The sequence below is a fragment of the Poecile atricapillus genome, chromosome 6 (assembly GCF_030490865.1).
Source record: "Poecile atricapillus isolate bPoeAtr1 chromosome 6, bPoeAtr1.hap1, whole genome shotgun sequence".
Classification (NCBI taxonomy): domain Eukaryota; kingdom Metazoa; phylum Chordata; class Aves; order Passeriformes; family Paridae; genus Poecile; species Poecile atricapillus.
Genome location: NC_081254.1, coordinates 13636473 through 13659759, shown reverse-complemented (window position 1 = coordinate 13659759; position 23287 = coordinate 13636473). Strand labels below are relative to the sequence as shown.

Sequence of the window (23287 nt, the reverse complement as noted above, 5' to 3'; positions counted from 1 at the left end):
TCATGGTTGAAGCAATTTCTTTTTTTTTATTAATGCAAGCACATCCAGTCAAACACAGAATATCCTGCTTTATGGTACAGCTTTATATTTAGCATTTCAGCTCAGAATAGCAAAACACGGTATTTAAGGAATGTATCAAACTTAGGGAGGAAAAATAAAAGGGAACCAATGTAGATACTGCATGGATTTCAAGTATATACTTGGACTGATTGAAGTGCACATTCATGTGAAAGCTCTTTTATACATTTACAGAAAGTGTTCTAAAATTGAATTTCAAATATATATTTTTTTTTCTTAAATTTTAAGCATCCCTTTTAAACTTCAATTACATAAACAAAGCTGATATACAATCCCTCGTATAGTGTCCGACAATGTTACTAGCTAGAACATCTCTGAAAGTGCAAAACACTGTAATAATACAGTATAAATATTCTTTACTGGAATCCAGGGCTGAAGGCCAGTACTTCAGCACAGGAAAAATAGCAGCAGGTCATAAGAATTATCCCTTCCCCTTTCCTGGGCTGTTCTTATTAACAGTTAATATTCTACTTCTTCCTTCCTCGTGGTGTAACTTGCTTTTGTTTCTCTTTGATGCCAATGCTATGGGAATAGCGAAATGTTGATTTGTCTCCCTTCCTTACATCAACTTACTCCTCTAATTTTAAGTATTTGTCAAAGGGGATGTGAAAGAGGGAAAGCTTTGTAATTTTTTACCGTGCTCCAGGGCCAGTGGAGCAGATTTCTGCTAAGTGCTCTCAGCTGCTGCATCAAAGAGTGGCTCTGCTCTTGGCTGTAGGCACTCAAGCAAGGAGAGTCTGCTGGCCTGCAGCACACCAGACCCCCAGTCCAGCAAGTCTGGCCCCTTCTTCAACAGAAGGCAGAATAAGATAAACACCATCTACCTAGAGCTGGTCATTTTTAACCAAGTCCTTGCAGAGGTTCTCTGCAAGGCTCTGTTTGTGAGGCTGTAACCACTGTCACCTTCAGAGGGACTGGTTTTGTTTTTTGTTGGTTTTTTTTTAGGAACAAAAAAAAACAACAACAAAAAACAAAAAGGAAAACCCAGTCTAATTATAATTATCTGGCTCAACTTATTATCTTATCTTATATTCAGCCCTCAAGGCTTCAGAGGAAAAATTACTGGAAAAGAAAAGTAGGCATTTGTGGGTAATAATTTGTTCATTAGACAAAATAATTTTTAATCTGAGCCTGTTTGTTTTTCTTTCCTAACTCAGAGATCAGTTGACAAAAATCCTAACAGTAAAAATACTGTTTTCATTTCTCCCTGGAAATGAATACCTTGAACTTAACAGAAACTCTTCAGGTACTTAGTCAAATTAGGTGTAAACTCAATACTAAAAGGAGAAATTATAAATGGCAAGCATCAGTGGGTTTGCAGATCACCTCTAATTTTGGTACTGACCTGTTCAAAGGTTTGACTAATTTCTTAGAGTGTTTGCCCTTAGATTTCAATGAGTGCTGTCCCAGACAGTTAATCATGGCTTGCAAAAAACTAGAAAAACTTACATTCTAAGTTGGTCTTTGTTTTAATTGTCTGTAAGTGCAGAATGCACTTTTTAAAGGAACCAGTGGAATTAAATAACCAATTCACAGGGACCATGAACTCTTCTTAAGCCTCTTATGAAACTTTAGCCTTAACTTCAAATTGGACATCTGAGTTTACTTCCCTTTCCCATGCTGATTTTTTGTTTTCCAAAAATTCTTTTTAAAAAACCATATTAGGCCTGTTTTGCAGAGATTATAATCTAGGTTAGACATTCTTCTCTTCAAACAAAACAAAACAAAAAATTCCCTGATTTTTCAAAAGGAAAACACAAACTATTCTGACAGCCAGAATGTAAAGGATAGCTCCCAGAAGTATTAAAACTTAGACATGTGTGCATCACCACGTGAGCACACACACATACTCACACACAAACGCACAGACCCCAGCAGTTACCCCCTCTTATCTCTTTAAATCACGTAACAAAAATAGGTTTGCTGCACCATCAGTGTCACAGGCAGGCATACTCTACTTCATGTGCCGTCATTCTCCACTTTATTTAAAAAGTACATTGTAGCTGGTTTCGAGACATCCATATTTTTATTTCCCTTACTTCCAGCCCAGTCAGAAGGTACAACTACACAAGCTCAGTACCTTGTAAGGCACTATTTGCTGATGGAGGAGAGGAACAAACACTTGTGAACAAATCTGTGAACAATTCTGCTGATTGGAAGGAGACCCTTGGTTTCAAAGCTAGGGAGACATACTGAGTGTTCTGGAGGATACTGGTCCAATGGGGTATTTAACCTGAACACTGGCTTCAGTTAGGATGTGTGTTTTAATTTGCATTTCTTTTGGTGGAAGTAATAAAAAATAAAAATTTGGATGCTGATAGAATAAGATACCATCTCCCATGATACATTTCATCTCTGAGAACAGGGCCCTGCCCTTGTATTTAAAATAAAAAACCAAAACCCTTCAGTAAGTGCCTTAAGGTTGACATGTGAAATATTTACCACATTTTATTTCATAAAAGTTACTGTATATACAAAACAGACCTCATCCAGTGAGGTCTTTCTTAGCTCAGTCCAAGTCTTTCATTCAGGTTGTAAAAACATGTCCATTAGATGTGCTTCAAAGTCTGCAAATCTGATCCAAAAAGCTCAGGCTCTATTAAGCAGAGTTGTCCTAAAAGACGAAGCAATAAAAAAATAAAATTATCTTTTCTATCGCAACAAAAAGTTTTTAATTTTTGGCAATAGATCTATCTGGCATCATTAGCTGACAGCCTCTTTTCAAGGGATAGGTTTTCAACTGCTAGAAACTGGAATAAATCTATGCATTTCAATAAAGATTCTGACATTAAATGAGATGAAAATTTAACTTGTATAACATGCCCTCTGGATGAGCTCAGGCATGTAACATATGTTATATGTCTATTATCCTAAACCACTGCAGGCTGAACAGTGCTGGATTTAATGCAAGGTGCATTGCACAGGGGTCATAATGAAAAGCTCCCGTGGACATCCTAGGAAGCGTTGGGATCAGTGGGAACCTGTGTCTTGTCCAGGATAATAAAGTCCTAATGTGCCTCGACAGAGCTCAGGCCATGCAGGCTTTGTTCATCCTCTGTCTGGTACAGATATGTTAGACCTTGTGTTTAGCACGATTCACAGATCTCTCTGCCTCGGCCTCAGTACTGGAAAAATTCTGATTAATTGATCTCATCATGTACACAGGAGGGGTGCTTCCCATTCTCAGAAGGATGAGGAGTCCTTGAGACTTTACCCCTTGGGCTAGGCTGACAATTAGAGTACTCCTAGAAATTGTCATCCTTTTATATGATTTGTAAGAGCATAGCTGTGATGAGAGTACTTTCTTAGTATCTCTATAGGTTTGCTCCCCTGAGAAAATCATGTCTGAACACTATGCTACAAATGCAGATTATTTTACTGTTTTTGATTGCCTAAACAAAGGATATTCTCTTTCACAGTCCCAGCAGTGATCTTGCAGCCTCAACAGATCTGTCTGGAAAAGCTGTATCAAAATCCAAGCCCCACTGATTTTTTTCAGATTGAAATTTTGAAGGAGAAAGAACTGTATTATGGTTTTAAGCTGGGTATGCAAATAGGACAGAAGAAGCTGATGGTTACATGCCTCTGTGTGTCTGCAGAAAGACTCATATTCTGAGGAAGCTTCATACCTGAGTGTTTTCCAGCTGTCTTTTTCCATGTGGTTTTCTGGACCTTCACTTTCAAAGGATGCAATGAACAGAGCTGGTAAAAAAAAGCAGTAACAATCAGATATGTGAGTTCTTTACCTGAGAAATAAAATCTAAGAGTTACAATATAGCAGATATAACTTGGCAGTCTTCACTATGAATACTGTTCTCATCAGAAGCCAATAGGCAAGTGGTAACACTTAGAAAATTACTAATAAAATATGGTTTTGCATGTAGATATTTTTCATCTGCAGATTTTAACACGTAGAAAGACTCACTAGAATGTTCAACAAAAGATTTTACCTTCTTCACTATAAATAGGTGCTGTGAGTAGGTAGGTCTGGATTTTCTTGTCTTTTTCAAAAGGACACTCAACCTGCTTCCATGTCAGGAAATCATGAATCTGTCTTGAAATTTCCCAGAACTTCTGCATGAAGCAATTAAAAGAGTATTATTAAAGTAGTATTTGTTTTCTTTGAAATATTAGTTCATTTTTATTTCAGAGCCTCTCAGTCTTATTTATGCTGCTTTTCTTATTGTCCCTTACTCAGACTGACGTGGAATTGGTCACAGCAACAACCTGACAGAAATCAAGAGGTACTTGGACAATGCTCTCAGGCACATGGTGGACTCTTGGGGGTGGTGCTGTGCAGGGCTGGGAGCTGAGCTTGGTAATCCCTGTGGGTGCCTTCCAGCTCTGCATATTCTGGGATTCCTTGTTATCCTATCTTCTTATGGCTCCCTTCATTTCCCCCTCTTGCTGCTAGTTCCTCATCTGCTGCCAGCCTCAAGTTTAGAACAGCCAACCATCTGATCTTTTGCCTTCAATTTTTTTCATCATCAACCCTTCCTTCCTGTATAATAGTGCCTATTTTCTGTGTTGAGTGTTTAGGGTCCTGTGACTGGAACTGGACAGTAAATAGCTTCTTTGTTTTACTTTTTACATTTCCAAACTTCAGTTTTAATGAAATGTGACACACCTGATCTTTTCATAAAGCACTCTTTAAATTAAGGAAATCACAGTAACATACAGAAACATTTAGATATCCTTTCCTTCCTAGGACTTTAAGAAATCTGTAATTACTTAGGGTTTGCCCTGTATCTTCTGTGTGCCCCCCTCCACTTACACAGCCTTAATGATGACAAAAGAATTTTGCCAAGAAGTGCTTCAGATGGACTGTGTTCACTTGGACATGCACGTTTATTAATTGGGGAGAGAGAACCCAGAAGCTGTAGAACCTCCCTTGCAGACCTGATAAAACCATTTGCTGGTTATGTGTCATGTTTATAGCCAGTGAGACCAATGAGGTGAAATCAGCTAAGGCTGATGACTCAGGCTGAAGGTACCTATTAAACTTGATCAGATGTGATGGTTTGCTGCCACAGAAAAGCCACTGCTGGCTTTCCCAGAATTTGGTTCAAACCAACTGCTCTGGATAATGGCACCACTTGGTCCAGATCACACGGGCACTGAGGGAATGTGTAATGTAATGAGCTAGAAGCCAAACGCTGGCAGGGCACCAGGTTGAAGTGGCAGTGCAGTTTCTGCAGCAGCAGAGTCCCACCTTGAAGTTTATCTGCCCGTTGGGCAGGCGGTTGGTGTGTATCTTGTGCAGGAAGTAGATGTCCTTGATGAAGAGGTTGAACACCGGGATGACGATTTTCTCGCGGTTGCTGTTGGCAGTCTGGGAGCGCTGCGCCGCTCCTTGCAGGGCTGTGCGGTAATTGCAGAAGTTGCTGGATGGGTCCATGTGGTGCTGTTTTTATAGAGAGGGGGGAAAGACAGTCAAGTAATACACGTCTCCTAAAAACTAAAAGCTTTGCTCTAACCATCAGTTTATTCTTTGTAACTTCATTTGGTCCCTTTTTAAATTTTCACGGTAGGGAACCTTTATACTGCTCAGGTCTGGACGCAGGTTTTTACAACTTCTGCCTTGCTAGAAAAGAGGGTTCTGCACTGGCTTTGCATCTATTCCATTAACAAACAGACCAAAAGGAAATCATAAATGACTGTCTGGGGGGGAAAAACAAAATTCTCCTTCGCTGTCACCTCTGTTTCTGGTGAAGATTTCAATTAGGTTTTGTTTCCACGCAGGTCTCCACCAGGTGGAGTCCTCTAATCAGTTTTAAGGGCAGCATTCACTGGAGTGGAAACTACCTTGAAGCTAAATCAGCAAAATTACACTAGGAAGAAATAATCTAGAGAGAGCTGGCATTCACTTCTCTTTGCAGACAAGCAGAGAATTTGAAATGGAGGAAAGATTCTCATAATGTTTATGTGCTGCTGACCACTGACAGAGGTGTCTCCTCTCCAACACAGTAATTAGCAGAGATTTGGATGAAAATATTTTGGCAGATTTCTGTGTAAAGTCCAAACTTTATACATACCTCTAAAACATCAAATTTGGCTGTTTTGACCTTGGACCAGGTTTTCTTTAACCGTGCCACAGGGCTCAAGTTCATGCCAGCTGAACACAGGGAGAGAGGAGAAAAAGAAACAACTGAGTAGAAAAAAATACAGGGCTAATGTAATGGGGCTTATGGATCCACACCACGCATTCTGGAAGGTGTTTCAGCTTGACAGTCAGAAGCTGCAGCTAAAGCTCACCCACCCACACATTAATCTGTCATTGGCAGACGCTGTCCCTGTGGAAGTGTGCATGCTAATGTGGTCGGCCAATTCAGGGCGAGTGTGAGCGTGGTCTTGCCAGTCAGGCTGTAAAATGGAGTGCCTTTTGCCATCTGTGTTAGGGATACTCACAGATAATAGCCATCATTGAGTTGAAGTTTCCAATGTTGAAGCATTCTCTTGCCACATCAATGAAAAATTCCACCATTCTTGTACGCTGCTTTTTCTTTACAATCTGGAGAAAAACCCAAGAGGAAAGAGATTATCTGAATTTTGGATAGGATGTCCAGCCAAAGGCACTGTAGCAGGTTCAGTGAATAGACATCATTCAAGACTTTGTCCAGATAAATCTTAATATAGGCCTCAGGATTTTTTGTTAAGATTAATTTTTAATAAAATAGCAGAAGTATTTGGGGTGACTACCAATTACTTGTGTAGTTCTGGGGAAGTGCACATCTTTGTTTATACAAAAAACGTCCATGGCTTAGGCAATAGTGCCTAAACAAGCTGGACACTTTCAGCAATTTCCTGTTACTGGAAAAGGAAGATAACATGATGCTGCTATCAGAATATATGCAAAACATTTAAACCTCTCAAGAAGAGGGGAAAGCATTGGACAGATTTAAGATCAGGGTCATGGAACCTAAATGTGAGAGAAAGCAACTGCCACATCCTGCTTTTCTCGTTCTGCTGCATGTACTCCTAAATGACCTGTTGAGAGCAGGTAGTGATGATGAGCAAATATACAAATTCCCACTCACACAAACACACACAGGATCAAGCAACTGATGCTGAACACCTCATCTGCAAATTCTTTTATAAACTGCAAAGAAAAATTAATTATTGCCTGGATTGCATTCATTCATGAAAGTATTTTCCCTGCTAAAGCCTAAAAGTTCTGTCTGGCTGATATAAAAATGGCTCCTAAGCAGTGACAGCAGACTCTCTGACCTAAGTACTTTACTTTCTGTCATATCAAAAGAAAATTCCAGTAGTGGAAGGCCTGGCTTAGCCCTCAGTGTGCTAAAACCTTTCTTTGATGATTTACTAAATGTATGAGCCCTACCAGCCAGCTCTGGAAGAGTCTTGGTGTGCCTCTGCAATACACTTCTGAGAGCAGGAAATCTCAAGAGATTAGGATCAGTACACCGGACTTCATGAACATGCACTGGGATTTTTACTGACCAAGCAGGAATAGGGGAAAAAAAATCCTATTTGCTAGAACTGGAATTAATAGAAATATTAAAAGAATAATAAGAAGATAAAAAGAGAACACACGTGCCAAAAAAAAAAAAAAAAAAAAAAAAGTTTTCTGGGGCAGTACACCTGCCATTTCTTTGCCTATTATATGACAGAAGTTACCTTAACCTCCAGTAAGGTTATTGTCTCTCTTATATATTTTTTTAAAACTTTCCAGTAGTCCACTTTCTTTTCAGGTTTTAAAGAAAGCTTATTCTTGATTTTTTCTACAATGAATATTGTATGAATAAAATTAATGAATATAAAAAATTAATACATCACAGTGCTAATCTCATCTAAATGCAGTGAAAGGACAGCTGTTTATAGGTAAATCTGCATTTAAAGATCCTTAAGAAATCTTTTGATGTATTTAAAAAAAGATAAATCCAAAAGAGCTGCTAACTCAGTCCACATGAGCTCCCCTTCACTGCATGACTAATACAGCTGCACAAAATTAGAGAATATATGCGAAGTCAAACATAGCCTTGAACTCTTAATCATAAGAGCATGCAAATAATTTAATGCTTAAATAATGCTATTATCTTTAATTGCACTGCTAATGTTTAAATCTCATTTAGACTACTGCCTGCCTCTTGTCCTTAAGGCCAGGATCCCTTTGCTGTCTTGTTTTCTATGAATACCTACCCGACAAATCTCTGTAGCCACCAGCATGCTGAGACAATTGAACCAATTGTCATAGGCCTCCAAATTATAGGTTTTGGTCACATCACTTCGGCACTGTAGAGAACAAGTCATATGTTAAACCTCTCCTGTATCATGATAAAGTCAAAGTTTACCAAAGGATAAACTTCATATCTTGACAAAATCTCATTGCACATGTTTTAAGGCACGAGCCTAAAAAAGCTTGGAAAATGTCAGTCTTTCTTGCACAGGGAATACTCAAATTATGGAGTATTATTCTTTACTCTGGTTCATCTATGTTACTTTTTTCCTCTGTACAACTTTTTGTACCTTGTGATTATCCAGGGAGTCCATGTGGCTGACAATCTGCATCAGATCCTCTGGGTAAATGTTGCTCACCCTTTCCTGTGTTTGGAGAGAGGAGAGATTGTCATTGTACAGACAAACAGAGAGTTCTGTAAAAAAAAAATCAAAGTTAGGAGAACATTTTGGTAACTTTTATCTTCCTACAGTGTAGATGTGCAAGGTTCTTTTATCAGTGTACCTAATTGGTCTTGTTCATTACTTGATTTGGTATTTTTTTATTAAAACACTGGAGGCTTTCAGTGAAGCCATAGCAAAATTCATCTTGATGAGTATATTAATATTTAGTAAATGGAAACCAGAATACTCCACCCCAATCAGTGTCTCACCAGTTCGATGTAGGTCAGCTGCTGTGCCAGGATCAGAGGGTCACAGCACACACTCAGGATGTCCTTTTGAGTTGACTGGGGCTTGGTTTTGAGGATGGTGCCCTTGTCAGTAACAGGCTGACGGAATTTCTCTCTGATTTCCTGGAATTGGCTCCGTGCGGAGAGAGCCATCAGGAGATTCTGTGTCATCTGGCTAATGATCTTTTTCACTGTTCCATTTTCCTAAGCAGAAGGGAGAAACAACTGCTGAAAACCTTTAGCTCTTGCAGACATGGATCACCAGAGAATTTCTTCCTGGGAAAAATAAATGCCTATTATCCATTTTCTTTCATCTTTTCTGAGCTGATCATTCTGTGACAAATGACCTTGTCCTAAATACCCACACAACTCCATAATGACACTGTTCTGCCTGCCTGCCTTCCCAGCTCTGCTTTGCTTGGCTGGCTGGTCTGCTCCTTTGGGTAGTGCCCCATTTCGGAGGCATCCGTGTCAGCAGCTGGAGTGGGCATGTGAAAAGTGCTGGAGTTGCTTGCACAAGGCTTCCTGGCACCTTGTGCACCAAATGCCAAAAGCTCTTATTCTGATCAGACCCACTGATGAATCCAGTCTGTCTAGCCCAAGCAGAATCCAGGAAATTCACATTATGTCCAGGAATATACCCCTAAAATATCCTATCTTAGCTCTGAACAGCTACAGCATCCAAATATTTATATAAGAGCACAATATACATCATGTTCTTGGACAACTAAAATGCCTTTCCTGTTTATCATGTGCAGATTTTAAACATAAGATTTGTAAGGATTCATTGAAAGGTAAAGCCTCAGGAACACAATCCATCTGCTCACTGTTTTGACAACTACGGTGATTTTTTTTTTCTGCCATTGTATCCTATAGAATTTCCCTGAGATCACCCCCAAACAGCTAACTTGATTGCTTTCCTACTCCTCCATCCTCTCTGCTATTGCTGTAGGTGACCCAGGTTTCTTCTGCTGCTCAGAAAATTAATTCAACCAGACAGTCCTTTTCCTCACAGCATCTCCCTCTTGCTTTCATGCAAATTACTTTTCTTGAAGTTAAGCACAAGGTTCACTTCTGCCAGTCAAAGGGACACGCTGGAAAGAGCTGCAATGAGTCTGTGAGCGTTCAAAGGAGCCACGAATGTGCAGCAATGACTGGAATTACGTAGCAGATGTGAGAGAGGACTACCAAATACTTGTCTATTGCCTCTTATAATTAAGCAATAATGGTGTCAGAATGGTGCTTTACAAGGCAATAATCTGACTCCCAAGTGAAATCAAATGAAAAGCTGAAGGCAGTGTAGCTCATCTTGAGGCTGGATTACTGCTGAACAGCAGCTGTCTGGAGTCATTTCTGATACTGTGCTACAAGTGTTCAGAAATGCCAAGGGAGCCTGGTGGAGGGGACTAAAACAAAGCAGAATTCTCCTCTCTGTTATGCTGAGCTTTCCACTGTGAATGGTTTGCCTTCAAGCCACTGTGCTTGGCTTGCCCACGTGTCTGGGAGGAAGCAGACTTGCTGGTAGGATTGCAGAAAATGACACTTGAAGATAGGTGAGAGTATTGCAGTTGTTAAGTAAAAGTGAAGACAAACTCAGACATGAAAAGGTATGGCTTCTAATAGCTTAAGCTATTAGGAATTATTAACATCTTAGTGCTTAGACAAATGTCCTTAAGAGTTTTAGCAGTTTCCTTTCATTACTAGTTTTACCCTAATTTTCCCTACAACTTTGGAAGATAAGTCACTGACTGTACAATGATTTGTACTTGTTTGAGTTCATTTTTACTAACTTTGGGGTGCAATCCTGGCTGTAGCTTTAGCTATTTGGTACGCTGCTATCACCAGCACAACACCTGACTGCTTTGTGTGAGTTCTCACTTGACTTTCTACCTTATGTAAGAAGAACAGTGTCCTAAGGGGATTTGAAAAAGATTTAAAATAAAAAATAAACCCCCAACCTTTACCTTAATTCCATGCTGAAGCATAGTATGGGGGGTAATTCAGTGTGCTAACAAAGAGTGAGAGCTGCTTTTTGTCAGTGTCAAATTAGTATTTCCTACGGGTCAGATGAGGCACAGCTCTTTGTTGATGAACCTTGATTGGTAGCCTTGTTAAGGGGGTAAATGAGGTGGAGCTGTAATTAATGGATGCCATCAGATGCCTCAGACACCACAGCACTGAGCCATTCCATGAAGATGGGTTTTTCTCAAATGACAATTATTCATACATAAGAGTAGGAAGGAAGGGGAAGAAGAAGAAAGGGCACAACTTCTTTCTAGTTCAAAGTAACAGACAAATAAGATAGAGAAGCTAAATAAAGCCTCTGCTAAGTCCCCTTTCACAGTGCTATCTCTGCCAACATCCACTCCTTTGCCTGCAAAGAGAAGAGGTTATAGTCCTAGTTCCTCTTCCCCTCCTCCTGAGGCACTGACATTCTCATCCAGCACCCACATAAACATCGTTGCTGATGCAACAAAACCAACGCACTTCCTTCTGAGGACTTGGTAACACCTCACTCTATTGTCCTGCCCCTGACTCATGCCGTGCTGTCAAACCTGTTGCTCCTCATTTTTTCTCTACTTGAATCAACAAAAGCAGTAATACAACTGTCGTCCCAGTTCCTCCTAATTGTTCTCAGAAATATCTTGGAGTTGTGGGTTTAAAAATAGTAAGAAGCTTCTCCTTCTGCATAAGTAAAACTTCACATTTGTACAAACACTTTACAACTTGTAATTGTCTTGCAGTTCTTGTACCCTTCCTTCTGGCTATTACTGTTAACAGTGACTTTCTCAATGAACAAAAATCGTAGGCTTTGTGAATGCTGGGAAAGAGCCAAAACTAACAAAAAACCCCCAACAACTCCCCCTCCCCTGGCCCCGTTGCTCCCCCCCCAAAAAAAAAAACCTAGCAGCCCTTATTTTATTCCAATTCACTTTATCTGTTTGCTTTAGGAGGTTTTTTCAAGGCCTAGTTTTCTTCAGAGGCTAGAAACTCAGAGCTGTTAAGACTGGTGATGGACTAGCTAGCAGAGCTCAAAGATAACTGGCTTTGTGGAACTACTGTGCCTGTCACCTGAAACATTGCAATAAACCAGCTGGTTTTTATTGTTAGAAGCTGGGAATAAGCTGCTAAATAACAAACACCTTCACCTTGGCCACAATTACATGTGATACAACTAGTTGGCCTGTCTTGCAGAACTTCAACATACAGAGTAGTGACAATGTAAAGGATGGTATCTAATTCATTATCGAATCCTCTTGAGCCATTATGGTTACTGTTCTTTCTCCTTCTGCACCACAGCCATTTTTCACATTGCCATCACTATTTTCTCTCTTCTTACATGTGGTGATTAGACGTAGACAGCTCCTGCTAATGGACCATTAAATCTATCAGGCAGCCCATGTCCTGTGGTTACCCTGACAACTTAGCAACTGCTGCTGTAGTTCATGTAGAAAATACTGCCTGCAGGATTGTACAGGACATGGCACGGTTCATGTAACAGCTGACAAACACTGCTTTAGCACTTAACTGGTTTTGCCCTCCCACCCCTACCTCATCACATTGTGTGATCCTGTGAGCGATCTCCTTCAACTCTTTCATGGATTTTTCATCTTGGAAATCATAGGGGAAAGTTTCAGTCCATTCCTTCAGGAGCTGAATGATTTTAGCAGCGAAGGATTTTAGTTTTGCCTAGAAAGAAACAATGAGTGAATTACTGACTGTAGACTTGTCTGATGGCAGATTAAACTGGCTGATAAAGGTTCACAGAAATCTAGAGACATCCTTGAAAAATACTTTGCATTAATAGTAGGTGATGGGGACAAAAAAAGGAACATATTTAACTGTGCACTAGATTCCTAAATAGCATCACTTACCCTCCTTTCATGATAGCTTGGTGATGTCTCTTACCAAACACTTTGAAGATACTTTCAAGGTTAGTTGTATAAAACCAGGAAGATGACAGAACACTTCAAGTTACTTATTTGAAGTCCATGGCACTTAAGGTGATTTATGCCATCTGAGGCAGCAGTACTGAGTGTTTGAATTCAAATGTGTACAGACCACAGCACTCTAACAACCAACTTCCATGAGAAACATTTCCAAAGACATTTCTGCTATATAGAATTTATCAGACCATCCAGACTGAGCTGTATATTAAATAAATGAATGAGAGGAAAGATGTGTGTGTTCTCTCCATGATGTCTAAATCAAAGCAGACTTTGACAATGAAAGGTACTGGCTTTTGTTCAAAAAGCTATCAACCACAGAAGGGCAGAAAGAGTATTTTTCTATTTTTTTTTTTTTTTTGTTACCTGTGAACCTTCTAAGGCTTTTCATCAGTTAGACCTGGACAGCAGCATCAGTACATCCAAGGGAGCAGCCTTGTAAAATTGGAAGTATGAGTGTTAAGAACACTTGTAATGAACAAGAAGAATCAAACCTTAATTCAGGTTGTATTTATCCTCCTACCCAACTTGTGATGCACTGAGGAAAAAGAGGAAGATTTGTGTTCCCTCCCCACTTGTGTAAGTGCAGAGGTCCCTGAGCATGTGAGTATCACCACAGGAAACTGGTGTAAGACAAAGAGAGAGTGTCTCCAAATACTGGTAGCAGCTCCTGCCAAACCAACAGCTCATCATGGCACATCCCAGTTTATTTAATCAAAACCAAAGGTCAATAAAATTAAGTTGGTTTTGATTTGCTGTTTTTTGTTGTTTATTTTTATATCATCATCAATATGACAATCAATGAGAATACTAATAATCATTGATAAGAACTCTTAAGTTCTGAATCCTCAATCTGACAATTAGTCAGTAAGTCTAGAGGGAATTTACTTAGGTTGTTTTGGATTTTTTTTAAGACCTGCAAACTGTTATCTGCTAGCATGCATTTCCTACCTGTTTTTATTGACAGCATTTAATTGATGCTGCTAATGAGATAAACACAGAATAGCTTGAGGGGGGTTTAAAAATAAAACATCACCATTCTTTTTCCCAGCAGTGGGCATTCCTGCAAAGCAGTGTCTGTCAGTGCCCCTTGTGTGGAGCTTCAAGCTATTTCTCAACAGTGTGGGACAGTTCCAGATTATAGCTGCCTGTCCTCCAAACTCCCACTGTCATCTGCCTTGGGGAAAAGACAATTTATACTTATTTGCTAGGAAATGCATGGAGCCTGACATTATTAAAAGAATAATCTGTAGGTGGTGATGGACGATTAATTAGCCAGGGAGTGCACTTCCATTCAATTAAAGTTAACAGGTACGTGCCTACTCCACTTCTGTTTACCAAAAGCTGCTACAGAACTGGTTTTTAGTATTAACCATCCTGACTATCCTTTCTTTTTCATTCTTGGAACTGAGGGCCAAAAGGTTTCAAAATCCCACTTTAGGCCATGGCAAGCATCTCCATATAAACACTCAGTTCATAAAGAATTTATAGGTTGTCTAGACTAAACCCAGCGGCCGAAGAGACTAAATCAGTCATAGCTGATGCTTTTTTAATGCTGGTGTGTATAAGATTGCTCCTTAAAGACCAGGAGCCCACTGAAGAGGTAGCACTAGCTGTCATGATTTAAAGTAGGTGCAGCATAACATCTATCAGGCTATGTTTTCTAACATCAGGCTATGTTTCATCAGTTTTTTAAGGCACTGATATAGAAGGAAAAGGTTTGAAGGAGAAAAATGAAGCTTTGTGCTTGTAGTACTCAGCCAAATTACCTCAAATTATACCCCATGTACAGCTTAAAACAGTGATTTATGAACACTGACTTCCCATCTCTTGTATCTATTTTTGAGTTGTTATGGTTTGCCTTCTTCATAGGGCAGGCCAGGCATGTTGCAAGATGAACTGCAAACTGTATCACTCTTCAGGTTTAAAAAAGCTTAATGTTTCATCAAATGCTTTCTCAACTCATGAAAATAAGGTGTACAGTTTCTGAGAACAATGCTGAGAGACCTCAGTGCAGTAGAACATGGGATTTCTGTCCCACGTGCACTCTGCTGAAGCCCAAAGCAGCGTGACAGGCTTGGTGTGTGTGGTAACCCAGATGGAAACCTCACAGATCTGTGGGTAGCAGCACAGCTTCCTTTCTCTCATGGCTGCAGTAAACCTACCAACCTACTTTTCTTCAGACCTACTCCAGACATGAGCCTCCCCTTGTGAGGCCTGACATAGTCCTTGGGAATACTTCTCCCATAAATACTTATTTGATAAGAGAAATTCTATTAATTTAAGTGTTCTGTGGATTGACCCTGTTCTGCATGAGACAAGACAGGACTGAAAAACAACTCCCAGTTAGAAAGGAGTGCAATAGGAGTACTGTGCTTGTATGAAAGATTTAAAGGCAATGACCTGGTTATGAGTATTTTTTCATTTTTTGGTTTTAAAAAGGAGGACTTAGTGGCAAAAATCCCCAAGAGAAATAGTAATTTTTGAAGGGACTTACTATTCCAAGACAGGCAAAACAAACTAACTTCTATGTTCTTTTTTTATTTCTTACTTCTTTAACTTCAGATACATAAAGTACTCAAGCTGCAGAAAAAAATGTACCACAGGTGTAACAACAGGAGGTTTTTCCATTCAATAATACTGTACAAGTGATAATCTTGTTTGAGACTTTCCAATCTCTAATGGACTTACAGAGGGTTATTTTTTTTTCCTTTATGGTCAGTCTTAACTACTGACTTGCATGTTATAATTGATGTCTTAAACTGTGAAATTCTTGCATTTTCTGAGTAGTTAAAAGGACTCTTAAGCAGACTCCAAGACACCACAGTGTGCTTTTATTTGCAATCCACTTTTCTCTGGGTTGTATTTCTGTAGAACTCTTTGGATGGCCAGTAATGTCAAAACCAACAGAATGATAAGTATTGTGGTGTGTAACCTCAAAACCTGGTTTTTTGCACTTTTTCAGCTCACATGCTATCCAGGCAACAAGTTGCCCAGCTTGTCTTAAGAGATTTGCATGAGCAAACTCTATCAGAGATGATCAGAGATGCTTTAACTGCTTTTGTCAGCTATTTCCTGCTATGCAGCCACTTAATTAGAAGGTGCTGGTAGCTGATGATACCTTAATGGATTGTGACTGTGAATACTTGAGAGTATCTTGAGTGAAGAGTCCATATGCTGTATGTGAAATGAGATTTTATTTGTTGCTATGTAGAAAAACAAATGTTTGCAAATGCTAGTGGCCAAACTATTCTAGAAGTAAAACATACAGGTGCTTGCAGTAGAGGGCAGTAAAGCAGTAATTTGAGAGGAATGTCAGAAGTTCGTGTAGTGTTTTCTAAGAAGTTTGTGTTTAGAAGGCAGGAAAAAATTGTGGCTTATATTAAGAAGGTAGGAAGGGATCAAGGGTGTATGCTAGAAAGAGCAACCAGAAAAGTATGTAAATTAAAGCCACCTCCCAGAAGTGTTATTGTCACCCTGCAGTTTGCTGCTTTTCCTGTAGACCCATGTCCCAGGTGCCAGCAGAAAGTGTAAGAGTGTGGGTGTTTGGAATATGAGCCGCTCTATTTGACATCAGCATGTAATGCTATTTCCTTGCTATTAGGAAGTCAGGACTTTTTAACAGGTCTGCTGAGAAGCAGACTAATACTACTTTACAATTAGCATTGTGTCTCTGCACAGCCAGCTGATTACTAAATCAGCCCAGAAATGGCTTTCATTTGAGAATCTCTGAAGTGCATTGTTATTCACAGAAGCTTCATCTTATGTCCCATACATTTTAAATCCAAGTATTTCACAGATGTATTTAGACACTTTCTACTCACTGTAGTCTTTCTGTACATATTGACTCATTCCATATTTCAGATGGTCCTGGCATCTTTTAGAGGTTCCCATCTCTGTTGTTTAGTTAAATGTTGCTGAGGAACCATTACAACTTACAGAGCAGAGTTTGCTCAGTCACAAATTAAGTTTGGCAGTGGTGCTAGGGACATTTATCACCTCTGAGTACAAAACTGGATGCAGTGGTTCTGGCACCTTATGTACCTGACCCTTGGTTTGCCCAGCACCTACAGGATGAGCTATGCAGACATTTGGAGAGTAGATCAGGGGACTGACCTGGATGAAAGTCATTTTGCACCATGGTTATTTTGTACCGTAGAGCAATTTTGTGACATTAATAAGAGGATGCACATTAGGAATGGTACGGGAGAAAAGGCCCTCAGGTCAGTATTGCTGTCAAAAACTCTTTATTGACCAACCAGAGTTGCCTTTTGTGCTCCTCACTCAGAGTACTGATACACCAAGGAGAAAACAAAATGGGACTAGTAACATGCTAAAGTTTAGGAATGTGAGAAAGTAATGTCTCATCAGAGAAGAATGGTTCCAAAACATGCCTAGGATTTGAACAATTCAGCTCTTTAAATACTTGTTGGTACCATCCTGTTTCTGTCACTCTTATTTGCTGCCCAGCTTGGACTTTACTGGAATTTCAATTTCAGTCTATCAATACACGCTTTACAAATAAATGGTGACACATAGATGGATTTAAGTTTGGTTTAACTGGTTGTAATAAAACATGTCAGCGCAGGTTACCATTTCAAGTAAGTGCATCTCTTTTAATTTTTGTGAATACTGAGTTAAAACACCCCAACAATAACCTGCAGCAGAGGTTACTGTTAGCTCTAATAGGATGGTGAGGCTGACTGGAGAAAAGGACTTTCCTAAATCTGATTTTCCTTACTTGGTGAAAGCTCAAAAGTGCAAACCAGCTTGCTGGGCAGGTTTCATGGCAGATATACACTGCTTCAGTGCACTGCAGCTGACTGGTAAGGCAGGACATAACCTCTAGCAAATGTGGCCAGCAAATGAAGCAAAGGTACTTCAAAGAGAAAGACCCAAATACAAGGGCATCCAGCAACAAATGCCAATTACAATTTCGTATTATTCTTTATCAGTCTATTTAGCTTTACAATGAAAAGGAGAGAGTGGAAAATAAATAACAGCAGCACAAGTAACTGGGGGATATAATGGTCCATTTACCTTTTCTGCCTCAGTCCCCGTTTCCAGCTGCTGCTTCTGTTTAATGCAGATCTGCCCCACTTTAGCCAGGAGCTCGTGTGGGTGAATGAAGACTCGTGAGCTCAGTAGGAAAGTGAAGATGTAAGTTCTCTGTGGAAGGAGGAAAAAAAAGAAAGAAAAACAACAAGTTGAAAAGCTTTAGCAAAACTAATGTGTCTTCCTTGGAAAAACTAATCTGTAAACTATGAATGTAACTTTCCTTCATTTAAAATTTCTGTAATTTTTTCTGCCTCCAGAGAAATGCTGGTCTTTTCTAGCTCTGTTGAAAGGAAATGCTATAGGCTTCAAGGCTGTTAACTGTAGGGTTTTCCAATTATCAAATGATTTCCTTTTAAAATGCCAGACTCAGTGTGCCTAATTAGTCATCACTTACCAAAGCCACAAATGAAATACATCTAAAGTAGGGTGTTATGACTCTTAAACACCACTATTTAATGCTGCTTTGTTTCTTTAAGAGTGATCAATTTTCACTGAGCTGCAGGAAACTGCTTCATGTGTATTCAAACCACAGCTGTAATTTCTTCATGTATGGGGATTTTCATTCCTTTCTCCCCACAATCACTGACAAAAGTTTTCACTTAGTTTGGGGACACAGGACAACAATTTAGTTTTAAGCTTGACTTTATCTGGGGCTTGTTTCAGAGTCTTTTTAATAGGAACACTTCTAATAAATACCAACAATGATGATGTCTCATTAGAAATAGCCTCTCCATTTGCAATTTAAAAGCTGTGATGCACTGTATGGCACTCTGGACATGTATCCATTGTATCATATTCTGGATAGTTTAATTGAAATGAGGATGATTTTTTGTCCTAGTCTTGGTCAAGTGTTTGAAGCCAGGCTTCTGTATTGGACTGTAATTGCCTGACTAATGACATCTCTTAAGTACTTCCATTTTCCCCTTAGGCTTTCTGGTAAAATTTGGAGTTGGGAAATTATAGGGGATCTCCTTGACATTGTGTTTCAATTAACCTTTGTTATGTTTGAAATATGCACTGTTACTTTGACCATGTTTTAGTAATTTGACTTTGCAGGACAAGTGCATTTAAATAGTCAATGTGAGCTTGTACCACCTTGGGCTGGGCAAGTAAATTAAGACAGCTAAAATTTTAGGACCAGTTGTCTAAAATATGGTATCTCTACTATCAGCTACCAAATTCTGCTGCTTGCAGCCTCTAAAACAAGCTTATAATTAAACACCAATGGTATCTTTATTACTCCAAAGAGGTTATGTGGTTTCTCTCTCTAATCAGAGTAAAACATACTATTAATGAAAAATATTTTTACTTCTCTAGTACTCAGTGTGCCCTATAACACAAATTTAGCACTAATCACCAAATATCAGGGGAAAAGGAATTTTTAAAGTAAGATAAATAACACTAACAAAAAGTCACAGTGTTCTGGGAGTGAGTAAAAAGTATAATAGATTAAAGATCTATTTAAACATACAGTTCTGTCCTGAGTTTCTGAATTAAGCTAATGAAAGTACAGAATGGAGTGTGATACAGCAGAGGCATTTAAAATGCTCATTCTGATTAGAAGATCTTATTAGTTCTGGGGTTCATGTATTACATTAGGAACAGCATTAATTCTGTACAATCAAAACCAGAATTCAGTTGTAGTCTGCCTTGTTTGTTGTTTATGGCTGGAGGAAGAGAGGAGGTGAAGGGAAAACTGGATGGACAGTTTGGGTCAGGTTCCTGAGCCAAAAATTCTGCTTCCACTGACACCTACAGAAGATGCCCTGTGGGGCCATCTCACAGTTGAGCTCTTGGTGACTTTGGGCAGGGCAGTGACAGGACACTGACAGCAAGGCCTCCCTCCTTAATGGTACAGTTGCAAACATTCCCCATAAGTGTATGCCTGGAAATCTAAGAAATTAGGGTTCTGGTTGATATTTCATGTCTCTCCAGAACTTCAGAGTTTATTTTTACATTTACAATGACAAAAACTTGAAGATCATCAGTTCTATAAAAATCTGTGGTAGTGTATGTGACATGTAATGTGCACTAAAATTAGGCTGAAAAGCTAACCTGATTCACAGAAGGGGACTCAGTTGTGTTATGGGGCAACATATCAGATCTTCTATTCCTGTGTGTATGAGAATGATTCCTAAAGTGATGTGTTCCCTACTCAAAATGAAAGCAACAGAAAGAACTGTGTTGGGTTGTGAGATCTGGGGTCTGTGTGTGTCTTTAACTATGCTCAGTTATCCTCTGTTGCACTTCCTACATATCTTATGTGTTCATTGCTATCCCTGTTGTCCCTGAACTTAAAGCTTGTGAGTCTAGACTATGTGGAACAGGAATTTAGCTGTTGGGTGTGTCAGCTGTCACTGGGTTGTGTGAATTTTTTTGCATTGAAGACTTGAAGCACTTTTTACTGTATTTTGCAATTGAGAGAAGAGATGGGGGGTGGCTGGGGGAGGGCAGTAGAAAAGGACTTGACACTTTGATCCCTTCCCCACATTCTTGCTTTGGGAGTTGAGAGGGCCTGTCTGAAAGATGTCTGTATGTGTCAGTAGCAGGGAACCACAACTTAAGGCACACTGCCCTGGCAGTGACCTTTGCTCTGATAAGCTGGAACACATTCTTTTAAGCAAAGATGTAATTTTGCTTCTCACAGTAATTCTAGTGTTGGTCTCCTTGGTGGAAGCATCTGTGATGTGGCACAGTGTTTATCCAGGGTGACTCTGAGAAAGGGCCACTCATTTCCCTGCTGTCACACAGCAAGAACAGTGTGACACAGATGACCTGTGCTTTTATTTGGTTTCTTTGATAATGTTTTATAGGATGTTCCTAACAGTTTTGACCTGGCAAGACGCAGGAAGATACAGGCCATGATGGTGTGTACTTTCCATTTTGGGCTTGATGATGTGTCTCTGTAATCAGTAATAGCTACACTGGACCCATGCAATGCTTTTTCAGACAACGTCAAATTTTTAGGTTTTAGAAACAAATTATCATTCCTTCTGGAATCCATCTGCTGTATTTTTATTCCATTTTTTAAAGTCATTTAACTGGAACTACGTTCATTACTTTGGAAAACAAAGTTGTTCCATTGTGGTCAATCAAGATATGCTGGTTTACACTACACTGGTATCAAATTGAGGGTTTTTTCATACTTTTATTACTAACACAGACAAGGACTACAATTAAGAACCAAATTAAAAATGACAGCAGTACTGACACCTCTCTTCTAGTAGCCAGTCCTTATCCAATAAAGAAATTTCAGACTGAACTAAGCCATGCATTTCAGTTTAGTAGTAGGTCTCAGGGGCGAGAAACACGGTTTTGGATAGTAAAGATTTCATACTAATGTCATATGCCTTACCTAGATCAAGGATTTATGTGATTTGCTGCATCTGCACTACTGTACACAGTACAGTAATGTTATAACAGTGTAAAAACCTACAGTCTCTCAGGCAGTCCTCCAGCCATGAAGGGGATGGTTTGGAGAAGGAAACTTAGCTCTGAAGCTAGCTGGTTTGATAAAGAATGATTAAATAATGCTTTCATAAGCTATAAGAGTGAAAGTTAAGCTCCATTTATCCTAAAAGTGACAGGTATTTGGGAGGGGAGACAAAAAAAAAATCCTTTCTGCACTTGAGAGAACGTAAGTAGACACAAAAGGGGCTTGTGCTTTGCAAGAGAATAAGAAGCCAGATTCCTTTAGTGCCTAAAGTTGTTGCTAAGAGATGAGCTGAATTATATTAAAAAAAAGAAAGGAGTGTGAGTGCACAAGACTAAAGAAGGAATTGTTACTCTCTGACCTAAGAATCCACTGATGACTTCTTGACGAGGGGGAAAAAAAAATATTTCTCTGTGTGTGCACTCACTGCTCATTCTGGAACTTTGTGTTTGTGAAATATTTTCTTCAAATATTTTCTTGCTTGGGCACAAGGGTTGCAGACTGGTACATTCCATTCCTAACCTCCTGAACTCCTCTGTCTCATGAGCATACATTTTCCTATGTGCAGAGCAAGTCCCCGCACACAAACAAGACTCACAAGAGCAGTACGCTAATGTAGGCGCTTATCTTTCCTGTCCTCCCTTGCCTGTCTCGTGTTCTGCCAACATGGCAAACACATTTTTGCTCTGCCTCTGTAACCAGCACAGAAAGATACTGTGTGTTTGCTCTCTCTCCCCCACTCCCTTTTTCTCTGTCCAGAAGGTTACTGTGATCATAAGCTCAAGGTGCACATAGGTAGCATTCTGAGCATTGTGCTCAAATGTCGTGATCAGAAAACTTGGAGGAGCACAGCAACTTACAACCCTGACACTCTGAAAACAAGGTAACCTCTGCTCCAATATCCCCACTAGCTTATCTTGGTGAGAATTAATTGGTGATACCTTGCTGCCTTTCTTTGGCTGAGTAGCCAGAGACATACACTAAGAAGTTTTGATACTTCTCTCTTGAACACACAGGAGTGGCTACTCTTCTGACAGGGTATCAGTCTAAATGGCTATCATTAACCCTCCGTGGCAACTCCCCTAAAACCACAAATGAGCATGAAATGAAGTATAAACATGTAACTGAAAGGAAACAGAAAACTTGGATATGAAGATGACTCAAATACAGCTTCTTCTTTATGTTGTTCAGAGCTTATTTATCTACTCATTTTATAATTAATCTTTTCAGCTAAATTGAGTGAGCTGGTTTAACTAAGGGTATGTGTTGTGCTGTAGAGGAGATGAGTTTGGCTTAATGCTGCTGTCCATCTCTTTCCCTGGAGTTACCCTTGACTGCTTCTGTTGGATGCTCAGCTGTGAGCTCACTGTCTATTTAAACTGCAGGGTGGGGTCCATGGCTGCTTGGTTTGTAATGCGCTCTTGTGTGGAATATGAAGGGATAGCACCATGGAAACTAGCAGCATTCTAAAGTAAGTTGTAGACCCCTTAAGTAATACTCACTTTATGGAGCCATTTTCAGAGTAGCTGTGTTATAAATAGATTTTATGTTGCAAGGTACAATAAGGGATGTCCATTAGCAGCAACTTAAAAAAACTTAGCTACATTCCAAGTAACAAGTAGCCACATTCTAGTAACACACAAAAGACAAGGAACAGACTCCTTGGATTAGCCCAAAGCTATTCATTCCACTGTTATACCACAGCAGCTCTACCCAATGCTTTCTCCTGTGCATCTGTTCTACAATATGAATTTGGGGGTGTGGAATGGGGATTTAATGTGTAACAATGGTTATCCCTCCAAGCCTTAGAAAGGATTTGGTACTGGCAGCACAACTGTATGTTAGCCATATTTAAATACAAGGTTTAGGATTACTTTCAGACTGGAATAGTAAACCATGCTGGC

At 39.6% G+C, this 23287-nt stretch overlaps 1 protein-coding gene across 5 annotated transcripts in view; it reads right to left on the bottom strand.

The window, feature by feature from the left end:
* Window positions 1-23287, bottom strand: part of RASGEF1A (RasGEF domain family member 1A) — a 51960-nt gene continuing 28673 nt past the window's right edge. For all 5 annotated transcript variants that reach the window (XM_058841836.1, XM_058841837.1, XM_058841838.1 and 2 more), the window contains exons 3-13: window positions 17933-18061; window positions 12498-12635; window positions 8928-9149; window positions 8566-8640; window positions 8239-8331; window positions 6487-6589; window positions 6114-6193; window positions 5291-5482; window positions 4029-4152; window positions 3708-3780; window positions 1-2692 (exon numbers count right to left, since the gene is read on the bottom strand). In XM_058841836.1, the coding sequence (XP_058697819.1) occupies window positions 2668-2692; window positions 3708-3780; window positions 4029-4152; window positions 5291-5482; window positions 6114-6193; window positions 6487-6589; window positions 8239-8331; window positions 8566-8640; window positions 8928-9149; window positions 12498-12635; window positions 17933-18061 (1254 nt within the window). In that variant the 3' untranslated portion in view covers window positions 1-2667. The remainder of the gene's footprint in view (window positions 2693-3707; window positions 3781-4028; window positions 4153-5290; window positions 5483-6113; window positions 6194-6486; window positions 6590-8238; window positions 8332-8565; window positions 8641-8927; window positions 9150-12497; window positions 12636-17932; window positions 18062-23287) is intronic.